At 40.8% G+C, this 11,712-nt stretch overlaps 1 protein-coding gene across 1 annotated transcript in view; it reads right to left on the reverse strand.

Annotated features, from left to right (window-relative positions):
* The window catches only part of dcc (DCC netrin 1 receptor), a 167,741-nt gene that overhangs the window by 98,553 nt on the left and 57,476 nt on the right, over positions 1-11,712 (reverse strand). Inside the window, exons 9-10 of the mRNA XM_070851028.1 lie at positions 6,573-6,732; positions 252-406 (exon numbers count right to left, since the gene is read on the reverse strand). Of these exons, the coding sequence (XP_070707129.1) occupies positions 252-406; positions 6,573-6,732 (315 nt within the window). The remainder of the gene's footprint in view (positions 1-251; positions 407-6,572; positions 6,733-11,712) is intronic.

Raw genomic sequence — 11,712 nt, forward strand, 5'->3', positions numbered from 1 at the left:
GGAGTGAAATCAGTGAACTGCACCTTTAAGACAGTGATAGCTCATAGTGAGCCTTAATGTTGGTTGGCTAGCGAGTTTGTTCATGTCTGTTTACACATCATTACTATATTAACATACTGACTGAAGAGAAGATACTGAACATATAAAGAAAAAGACCACATGTTGCAGAGTGCAGATACCCTGTATGTAACTATGATGGGGGAAAAGTTTTTTTATTTTAGTGTGTGTGTGTGTGTGTGTGTCTATCTTACGGTCAGGTTTGGTGGTGATCCTCAGGGGGGTGGAGCTCTCTCCTGGCCCCATGTCGTTGTAGGCGATGACTCTGAAGCTGTAGCTCTCCTCTGGTTTCAGGTTGGAGACCGTCAGCTCCAGAGACTCTGGCTCCGACACGTTCACTGACCGCTCCCTAACACAGGTAAACACAGCATCAATACAATAACAATACAATAACACACATAGTGTCTATAAATGTATGTTTATAAATGAGTTTTCAATGTTAATATTTTTCAATTATTTATTTAATTTTCTTTATTTCTCATTATAGAATCAGATATAACACACAATAAGTGATACTTTTTAAGCACCACTGCATTTAAAAAAAAGAACCTAGTTTATAACAGTGCAGATAATAGGAGCTATAATCAGATGTAATCTGTGTAATCCCTCACCGACTGCAGATAATCCCCAGATTACAGCACCTCTGCAGCCTCTCAGTCCTCAACTAATCACTAAATCACTGAGGAGACAGCTATTGAGATTAGCATGTCTCTCCACTGCACCAAATACACGCTGTGGCTTTTTCCTGCTCAGTTCACTGAATGAATGAACGCTGAGTGAAAATATCTTTAGATCAACTTGTGATAAAAAATTGGAGGCATTTTTTCTCAAAATCCTTTTGATGAAAATGAGGAAACTTCATTTTGGTAAATATTTGTTCCACTTTGATGAGAAGTGATAAAAAAAAAAAACAGTCTTGAACTGCAGTTTCTCGTCTTGATTTTATCCAGTGAGAAGCACAAAAGAACATCAGATTTAAATGCTGTTTGGTTTCAAGATTCTAACTGATCCTTAATTTAGACAGAAGGGAATCATGTTCCCACTGAATGACTGACTGCTACCAAAGAGTTAGAGAATACACTTTAAAAGCAGCAAAAAGTAATGAATGAATTAATCAACATTACTGCTGACAAGCAGGTCCAATGTGTCTTTCTGTTTGGATTATTTCGGGGGTTTTAAAATGTGTAACACAGTGTGATTCTTAAAAGAAATGTTCAAGTTTGGGAAATATTTTCCACCTGAGTGTGATAAAGAATATGCACATATACAGATAGATATCGATCAATAAATAGCCTAGTTTCAAGAATCTTGACCTAATTCCTTTCATTACAAAAACCACAAGCGGGACCAGTTTGTAGAAGCCTTTAGGTACGTCCTCTTGCTCTGTGTCTTCCCCAGAGTCAGGTGAAAATATATCACTTTCATCTCTGTGTGTCCACTGTGGTGATAGCTCTGGAAATGGTTAGACATCCAACAACTCAAGAAATGTCTGATTTACACATATCTTGTTAGCTAACAAGCTAGGCACCAATCCATTAAAGAGCCTTCTGGTTTTGTTTGGAATCTTTAATGGCTTTTGTGCATAGATGGGTGGATTGTATGAATTTCCAAAGAGAAAACACCATAAAATTGATCACAATCAGCAAAATACATCTGAATTTCAACAACTTGAATTGTTACTGTGTAGTGAGTTTCATATGGGTGTTCAGCATATTTTGAAAGGGGGGTTTTACTCTTTAAAACACCTTAATTCAGGGCAAAAACCCCTTAATCCCTTATTAAATTTGAATCCATTTATTCATTATATGTGTCAAGAAAGTCAGTTTTACCCCTATTATTGATAAAGAGACCCTTGCAACAAATTTAGAGACAGGGTTTGCCAGGATCTATTGCACTGTTGGACTGCTGTAAAGGTGGGGAGACACCAGATGCTGACATTTTTTGTTGTATCCTCTGCAGTGTATTAATTATACTATTATTATTTCTATGACAAGCTGTTGCTCTTGAAGTGATCATAAGGACATGAGCCTTTTCATAGCACTAGCTGTACATGAGTGTTCTACACTCTAGTGTTACTAGCCTTGAGCTCTATCCAAACAGTACTGTCAACAAAGCCCCTTCTTGAGTCTTGACTTTTCAACTTAATTAAAAGATTAATGTCCCTTTAATGTGTGAATTTATGAAATGTGCTGAAACCCCACTCACTATATTAAAATCCATTCAATAAATCCATTCATCATCCTGTTAAAAGCCCATTCAACTATCATTATTCAGTAAACACGATACATGTAAATCAGACAGCTTAAGAAGGGACAGAGGTTACCACAATCCTCTACTGCAAAGGTCAAGCGTTGGACAGACAAACTGACAGAGCAACAAATCAGCCAATGTCATCACCATCATCATCAGCAGCAGCAGCAGCAGCAGCGAAACACAAAGGTTAAAGAAAATACAAAAGGTGAGTGGAGCTCTCAGGGTTTATGAATCCATATCTTCCTCTCAGCTGCTGGGGAAAAGATCAGAGAGGCCGAGCTGGATGTCGAGTTAACCAGCGGGTCAGATTCTGTCACACAGTGGGAATTCTCTTTGCCCTTCAGAGGCCACACTCTGAGGTCACACTGCTTGTTCAAAAACAAATAATCCACAGACAGTGTTTCTTCTCTGCTTACACTTTTCCTCTTTCCCTCTCACCTCTCTGCTGTTTCTTCAGAGTTTTCTCTCTGATTGAGGGTAGGATGGGCAGAACCTCTCTCACCTTATTCTGTCCCTCTCTTTATCCTCCTGTCGTCACGGATGCCAACTCTGACACACTGACCGTGAGACTCTTGCAACTGACACTTTTCACAGGCTCTCCTGCCACACGTCCTTTTTCTCTGTCTGTCCGACCACTGCTAACCATCTGTCCGTCTGTCCAACGTGCGTCCGCTGTGCGTCCATGTGCACTGATAACACCAAGCTGACACAGCTTGTCTGTCTGTGGCTAAGTCTGTCTGCTACAGGTAGTTACAACGAAATGCACCAGTCAAAGCAAAGCCTCTATCCCCCCCAACACAAATGATATTCACACCCTGTCCAGCTCATACAGTTCAACACTCAAGAGTGCAAAACAGTTCGACTATGTTGGGCCATTCAGCTGTTTCCCACTCTAAATAGAGGAAAATATTTCCTCCTGTATTAATGATCCTATTGGTGTCGGCTACGTTCTGTCTGTGTGTGCACGTAGCACAGAGTCTTATGTTCTAACTAATCCAGCAATCCTTTGCTTTTATGTATCTTAATGTGAAAGTTTGATTGCCCAATGTCAGTGTGTTTTCGCATATACAATATAAGAACTACACATTATCTTGCATCTGATTGATAGTTCTAACAGTTTAACACTGCTGACATCTAAACAGTCGTGCAAATGACAGCTTTGTTGCAACTAATCATTTAGACTTGTTAAAGTCCAGAGGATAGACAGATGATGAATGTATTGTGCTACAACAGTGCGTCATGCGATGGTATTTAGCTCAATGGCTTATTGCCTCATTTATCTGCTAAAGTGAGGATGAACTGCCTTTGTAGTGTTATCAGTAAATATGTATCGAAGCACCTTAGACATGATCAAGAAAAATATCACAAAGCCAAACAATAATTCAGCTAAAACATTTTTCCCTGTCTTTGATTTCTGGCCTGCCTTCTGGTTTAATAAAATCTTGCTTGATGAGTTTTCCCCATCATACGATGTTACTGTTTATTAATGGAGCTTGGCCAACCCTCCAGATTCTCCTGAGAGGCCCATTTCTCAATGCCGTCTTCACCTTCACATCTCGGCAACAAAATGACTCCATAAATTCAGTAGAGTGCAGGAAAAGTGCCTGATATCAACAGTTTTCCCAATGATGCCTGGAGGTTGGTAAGTAAGCTGATAACCCACATTTTGTCATTAATGACCATGATTATTGACTTGATTAATTAACTAACATGATGATCTACAAATGCTTTAAAATTGTGAATTTCACAACTGGATTTTAAAAAAAGTCATCCCTATGGTGGATAATGTCACAGATGGCTTGCTCATACAATACACTGACTTCACTGATACCAAATCTTACTCCTAACTGAACTGAAAAGTTGGCAGCCCTGTTTTAATCTATTCCCATTGGCCTTGTGCTTGCAAAGCAATTGTCAACTGACATTAACAAATGTATCTTCAAGTGCAAGTGGCTGTACAAACATGTATCAATTTTTAAAATTGACATCTAAATTAGTTTTCCGTCAATCAGTTTATTTTAATGATACAGGCATGACATTTCCTCTCTGTTTAACTTTTCTGTCCTTTTCTGTGTTGTAAATTCAACTATACAGATATCATAGAAAAAGATGCTCCATGAAGATGCTTCCACCCCAGAGCTTCTAGCATGGCTGTAGACTCTTAGTCTTGTTTTACAATGTTTTATAGAATGTTTGCTTGCTGTTGTTATCTGCACATGGCAACTCCACTGTGATTACGGATAGCAAAGATTGTGGTTACAAAAAAAGTCTAACATCCACCATCTTGACCTTCACACTTTCCCCCTCCCTACACTTAGAAAGCACTACCTCCTGCTGAGGTGTATCCATCAAATAAAGATGAAATTCTAGGGACTCTGGGTTGAATTGGACCGAAGAGAAACCAGCTCAGACTCGCTCTGTAGTCGTCATCTGCTGAGATGATTCCTGTGATCCTATGATTTCATCATTTAAAAATGTTGTCACAGGCTGTAGACTATGTGTACAGTATACCTGTGCTGCACCTGTGCACCTTTGTGGACTGACTGAGTCCAGAGTGCCTTTATCTGCTGTGGTTTATATGAACTTTTCTCAAAGAGAGCTGGCTGCTGAGTGACATAAACTGCAAGGTCATCTGCCATTTACGTATTGTGTGTTGCCATGAAGCTGTTGCCATGTGTGACATCACCTGACATGATTGGCTGTACCTGTGTTTTATCACAGGTGAAAATCGATCTTGGAGCAAATCCAATAAAAGGCCAACCTTGTATGTGTTCTGTTCCATTCTGTGAAATGTTTTTACATATTTTCAGAAGCCTCTAAATAGACAATAATTAATCTTTTGGTCTTTCAAATTCTGTCTGCTTCCCTTCTTTTTCCATTTTTCTCTCTTGATAGCTCTTCCCATTTCTCTATTTTACTGGCAATATATTTCCTGAAAGTCATTATAACTGACCAAAAATGTCATCCTCATTCTCCTTTCTTGCCATCTCCCTTTCTCCTGTAATCTTTCATTGTTTTCTCTCTCCCTTCTTTCCTCCCCTCTCGTTTTCTGCAAGTTATTAGTGCTGAGAAACCCCATCTCTGTATTCTTCTCTAAGTCATTAGAACTGACAAAACCTCTGCCTCTGTTCCTTCTGTAAGTCATTAGGACTGACAGAATCTCTCTGTCTAAACGTCTCATGATGAAACTTCAGTGGCTCTTTTGTCCAGCGTACCGTTCACAGCTCTAAAGCACTGCAGGCTGGTTAGTCCCTGAGGTAACACAGCTTAAAAGCCTGGATGTGAAAGCCTTCAGCTGGAGCCCTGACTGTCAGAGGTTACCATTTAACATCAGCGGGGGACTCACCAATATGTCACCCAGAGCTTTTTCTAGTAAACTGCTGTGAGCAGCAGAGCAGTGATCAAAGGAAAGAAGTGTTGTCTTTGACTGTTGGTATACAACTCTAATATCACTCTCTTCTATTCATTGTCCCTTTAAATTAGAAGTCAACAACATGGAGCTTCCTGCTCTATTGCATTAATGTTCACACACTTTCAAGTGTGCAACATGCTTCATTTACCTTATTTGTAGATGTCCCCCAGAGGATGAATCTTAAACACTTTAGTGATTCCCTCATTTTCCTCTAGCTATCATATTTGTGTGTGTGTTTTTATTTTGTTATTTTATTGAGAACCAAAATTACAAAGCCAAACTGAATATTTTTTCAGGGAAATGTCTTAATAAATGAATGGATTGCCATACATTTTAGCAAACACATTCATGTTTCCCTCAGGATTAAAGGTGCAGTGTATTGGATTTAGCTGCAACCTCACCACTACACGAGTGCAACTGACTCTGACTACCCATTGCCTCACCCCTCCCTTTCCAAGTGTGTAGAGCAGCAACGGTGGCTGGCAAGGATTCAAGGGCGCTTGCTCTTTCTTGTCCTAATTAATAAGCACTCCTTTTATTTCCTCTTCTTTGCCTTCCAACAGGTGCATTCGTGCCACCAAATTCAAGCTGCCACTTCAATGTAAAGCCTAAAAGACCCCGTTTGTTTTTAATAGTGACCTCATCTTGTTCAAATCTAATCAGTGATTTTTTCTTACACCTCTGACGACAAACCAAGGTTAGTTAAACTTATCCAGTCATTCACTGCATAAGAGCAAAGATTTTAAAAAAAGTCTGAAAAAGTACACATAGGCTTGTGGGTGGTCCTGCTGTCCAGGTTTGGAAACATCGCATTAGAGAAGGCATTCAGAATCTAAAGTCCCGATCTTACCTCTCCACTCCGTCCTGGGAATAATAAATGCCGTAGGTCTGCACAGCTCCTCCCGTCTCCTCTGGGGGGTGCCAGCTCAGTCGGACAAATCGGCTGGACACTAGGACAGGGACCAGGTCGCGGGGGGCAGAGGGGAGGGCAACGCCTGGGCTGGGGGACACTGGTGGGGGATCAGAGGAGGAGGAGTAAGTCAAGGGGGTGCTGGAAGGAGCAGGCGGAGCAGGAGGGGTGCGAGGAGGAGGAGGAGGAGGTGTGTGGGCAGGTCTATACTGAGTGGGTGTGGCCTCTATTAACAGTTCATCCAGGGGAGGAGGGAGGGTGGGAGGAAGGGAGGAGAAGCAGGGCAAAGACGGAGGAGGTGGAAGGGAGGTGCAGGAGTTGAGGAAGGAGGCGGAGCAAAGAAATAAATGAAAGGAGCACATGACAGATGGAATGAGCAAATAAGGAAAAGATGTGGAAGAGACAAGAAGAAAAGGAGGAAGAAGAGTGGTAAAGAAGATCACAGGCAAGAAGAGCATCTGAAGAGTTTAGTCATCAATCAACATCATCATCTGCTGGCAGCTCTCACATTCCATCAAAGATCTTACTAATGACAGCTCAGCCCTGCTGCATTCATTCAGACATTTCAGAAAGATGGGTTTTGTTACTTTGAGAAGCTGACATAGTGAGAGGTTTTGGAATAACTCGTTTGATAGTGGAGTTAAACACTTATACACCACTTGGTCGAATTTCTGTTCCGAGGTAGAATGTGAGCAATTCCTGATTGTCATGTAACTTATATGACACAAATGAGAGACACATTGGCAACAAATCCTGAATCTTCACAGGGATTCACCACCCATCTGTGTCTGGATATGTTATGTGGATAGTAACATCTGATCACAGGACTTTCCATTTACACCTGGTATCAATAAACGCTTGTTATATTCGTCCTCCACTGTGATGGGATCTTCATATGCAAATTACAGGGGCAGAGCTGGCTGACTTGTCAATGAAGCGCATACAGCCGCAAGACTCATAAGGGACTGAAGAACATGCAAGGTGGGATCAGCTGAGGGCTTCAAAAGATACATACATGGCCGTACCATAAGCCCTTTGTGGAGCAGTTTATTCTCCAACAGAGAAAGTTCAATTAAAGTCTATGGTGTAACGCAGCCAACAAGGTATAATAACTTTGATTTTGGCTTCTCCGTGACCTCAAATGTCGAATTTTAAAGTTCACCAAAGTTGAACATGCTGCATGTGAATCCAGTGATCCCAACTCCTTCACTCGAATGAAATGATTCTGCTGCAATCTTTGACCATATCAGATCTGCTGTGATCAGACCTTTACTGTTAGAAGGTGATCAGAGCCAGTGGAGAAGCTTATTAGCACGAGTGCCTGCTCAACTACCCCGTTGCACGTAGTATGTGTCCCTCCCGATAGGCTCTACTTTTTCCTTTGGAGATGAAAGGCTCGCCTGTAGCTTTTTGACAGTTCGAGATAACAGGATATGGGGGAGTTAGGTGACCTTGCTTTTTCACAGGAATGTGACCATGCTGTGCAGACGTCATTTACACGTGTCATTAACATGTGCTGTTACTGATCCATATAAGATATCCAGATCAACATGACTGACACAACACAAATCTTAAAGCACAAATCATTTTTCATTTCTCTCCACTAGAGCAGCTGCTGCTCAGAGAGTCATGAAGCAGCAATGAAGAGTTGTGTTTTGATCAGGATGAAAATGTTATGTGGCTTTGTTCTGGCACTTAAAACCCTCATGTAAAAAAGAAATGAAAATGAAAACAGAATGAGAAGGGATGTGCTAATCTGGACGCGCTAGTTGATTGCTACTCAAATCTGATACACGATGTTCTATTTTCACATTATTTCATACTTTTGTTGTTGACCATCGTCCATATTTGGGACCAAGTGAAATACTTTCTGAAACATTTCAGCATAAATCTCCATTTTACCTGAAATATAAAAGTATGACAAACACTGCTGTGATGCTACATGGTTGTTAAGTAGTAGAAACTCTTTTTATTTTTCTGCCACAGAGGTTTTTTACACCCACAGTTCCTTGACGGATGTGACTGACAGCACATAAAACCAATGAGCAGCTTTGAAAAGTCTCAAGAGACAATTAGATTTTATTGTAAAAAGATTAGAGTTCCAACTTGGACAGTCAAAACCAAGAGTCCAAACGTAGACACTGTACTTTGTGACACACGTCACGTTCTCATATGACCTACATGCTGGGTTCTTCAGCTCCCACAGTATCCTTGATAAAACATGCAGAGCAAAAACACTTCCAGGCAGTTGGACAGTTCTCGGCATAATGAGGAACAGTACTTGGGCCGTGTTTGATGCAATTTCACAATTCCTTAAGAACACAAGCACTGCCAGGAATGCAGTAAGAGAAAGGCCTGGACTTCCCCAAGAGATGGTGTGAATGATGTGTGTGATCGGCAGCGCTCCAGAATCTCTGGCTTTTAAGTAGACACCAATTATACTGCTGTAGAGAAGACAGACACACACACACACACACACACACACACACACCCTCTCTCTCCCCCCTCCTCTTTTCTCTTCTCCCCATTTCCCTTCTCTCCTCTTTTCTTCTTTCCTTTTCTCTCCTCTCCCCTTCCTCCATCATAAGTTGAGAGATATCCAATTTATCCCTGGGGCAAAGGTTGTGGCTCTACACTGTCTTTAAATGCTTTTGTCTGTTCATACATGTCAATAAAGCTTCACTGAACACACACACACACTTGATGATGTGTTGAAAAGAAAGACAGAGAGGAAAGAGAAAGAGAAGATGGAGAAAAAATAAGGGAGAAAAAGGAAAGGAGGAAGAGGGAAAGGAGGAGGTGAGAGAAAAGGGGACAGAAAAGGGTGATGAAAAAGAAGAGATGGAGGAAGAAAAAGAGGAAAGAGGAGGACATTGATAAAAGAGAGGAAGGATGAGATGGAGGAAGCAGCAGTAGAGAAAGATGGGGGAGTGGGGGAAGAAAACAGGTGATGGAGGTGAAATATTTTTCTTCACAGCCAAAGACACAGAGAAGAAAAACAGAGCAACTAGAAACTGGAAGAAAGAGAGGCAAAAGAGGAGTGTTACTGTTAACACACCTCTCCTCATCTTAGTGAGATGAGATTTCAGGGTGTGAAGGGCGGATTCGTTCCTGCTCGGTGACCCGGCTGAAAATCCGAGCCGTGCTGAGCGGTAAAGCGTCACTCTCTGCCGAAAATAGACGGGTAGTCTAAATAATAGAGTCAGACACCACAAAAGAAGAGCTGGAAAACAATCTGAATAAGTGCTGAAAATTACACTGCAGTCTGCCCGACGACAGATGATACCTGTGCACACATACACAGCCACCATGTTTTTCCTATCACTCTGTCCATTTTCCACAAGCTGCTCTGCATTTATATTGTTTCTGCTGCCTGAAGGAGCTTTAGGGGAGTTTACTTTAGATTTCTGCAGCAAAGAAATGTGATTTGTGTGTGTGTGTGTGTGTTATTTGATTAAAAAAAACAAAACTATGCACTGGTAAATTATAACTTATACTATGGTTCTACTGACATACACAACAACAGAGGATCTAGATTTGCGCTCAAAAACAAAAAGCTTTATGTGCTTTAACATTTAGCATATTAGAAATAAAGGTACAGCTGCCAACTGGAAATACATTAAAGCCTGTCTGGGCGTTCGTTTAGACTACAAATAAACTGCTATAATCAACATTTTAATGGAGTTTCAAGTAAGAATGTCATGAAATATGACAATTACTTTCTCAATTTAAATTCAGTTTGAAAGTGCAATATAAGACAAATACTAAAAAAAAAAATAATAATAAACTACGGAGGATCAATCTCTCAAATGATTTTCACAACATGATTATCATGGCCCAAAGATTTCACAATAGCAATATTATTGCGATATCTACCAAAAAGGAAGAAGAAGAATGCTTTCAGTCATCTTTTATTTTTATTGTGCAACTTGTCTCTTTTGGCGAAGGAATGACACTAAAATACAAGTGGTGGAGTTAGAGCATCCAAATATTGCCAAGAGCATATTTTTTTTACAAAATTTTGGTATTTCCCTTTTTTGGATATCATGGTCATTGCCGCTATATGATGGTAACAAAGTGTCTATAAAGCGGTGATGATGATGTGGCTGTAAACACAGACCTGCAGTGGACGGGAGACCCTTGATGACATATGATGAGCTGATCTACTCTATGTGCTTTTGCTGCTGCCAAGTGCTTCTTCTGTTGCAACTGCAAGTCACTGATATCTGCTACCACTGCTGCCAACTCGTACTGTTGCTGATGTGTGCTACTGATACTGCTAACTGCTGCTGCTGTACACTGCTATTGATGCTTCTAACTGTTACCCTCTGCTACTGCTTTATGTTGTTGCCTCAGCTATTGCTACTGCCACTCCTCCTAGCACTGCTTGCCATTAACACCTATTGCTTCTGTTAATTGTTGCTGAAACTGATGCTGCTGCTAACTTGGAGGGTGTTGCCAACCAGCCAGCTCTTACTATTTAGTCTATTTATCTGAATTGTGTTGTTGTATGCAACTGCTACTGCTAATTGATGGCAGGCAGTATAGTGAAGCTAGATAGCAGTGTCTCATTGGCTCCTGTTGAGCAAATGAAAAAAGTTAAAAGTCAAACTTTGCCCATATTTTACTGTCTGTAGTACTAATGCAGTATACATACATTAAGGAGGACTTCTGATATGTAGAACAGTTGCAGACTAAATCTCCCTCTCTCCTTATCATTTTGCCCATAAGTATTTTCCATATCCCCCATATCCTACTCCCTTTCTCTCTATCTTTTTTAACCTCTATTTATGCAGAAGACTGCTGAGCTCATTCACCCTCTTCAGCTTCAGTCTGCTTCATATTCATACTCCCTCTCTCTCTCTCTCTCTCTCTCTCCCCCTGCACACAATTTCAGGCCTCATTTCAGCCAACTGCCGTTAAAAATGGCTGTACCACACACACACACATGTGCACACACGCACACGCACACACACACACCCTCTAGTTTTTAAATCCTCTCAAATGGATATTTATTCCTGTAAATCTCTACCACTGTGAGTGTGAAAAATCTCTAATATCTTGAGTGTGTGTATGTGTG

This window comes from Pempheris klunzingeri, chromosome 19, assembly GCF_042242105.1.
Source record: "Pempheris klunzingeri isolate RE-2024b chromosome 19, fPemKlu1.hap1, whole genome shotgun sequence".
Classification (NCBI taxonomy): domain Eukaryota; kingdom Metazoa; phylum Chordata; class Actinopteri; order Acropomatiformes; family Pempheridae; genus Pempheris; species Pempheris klunzingeri.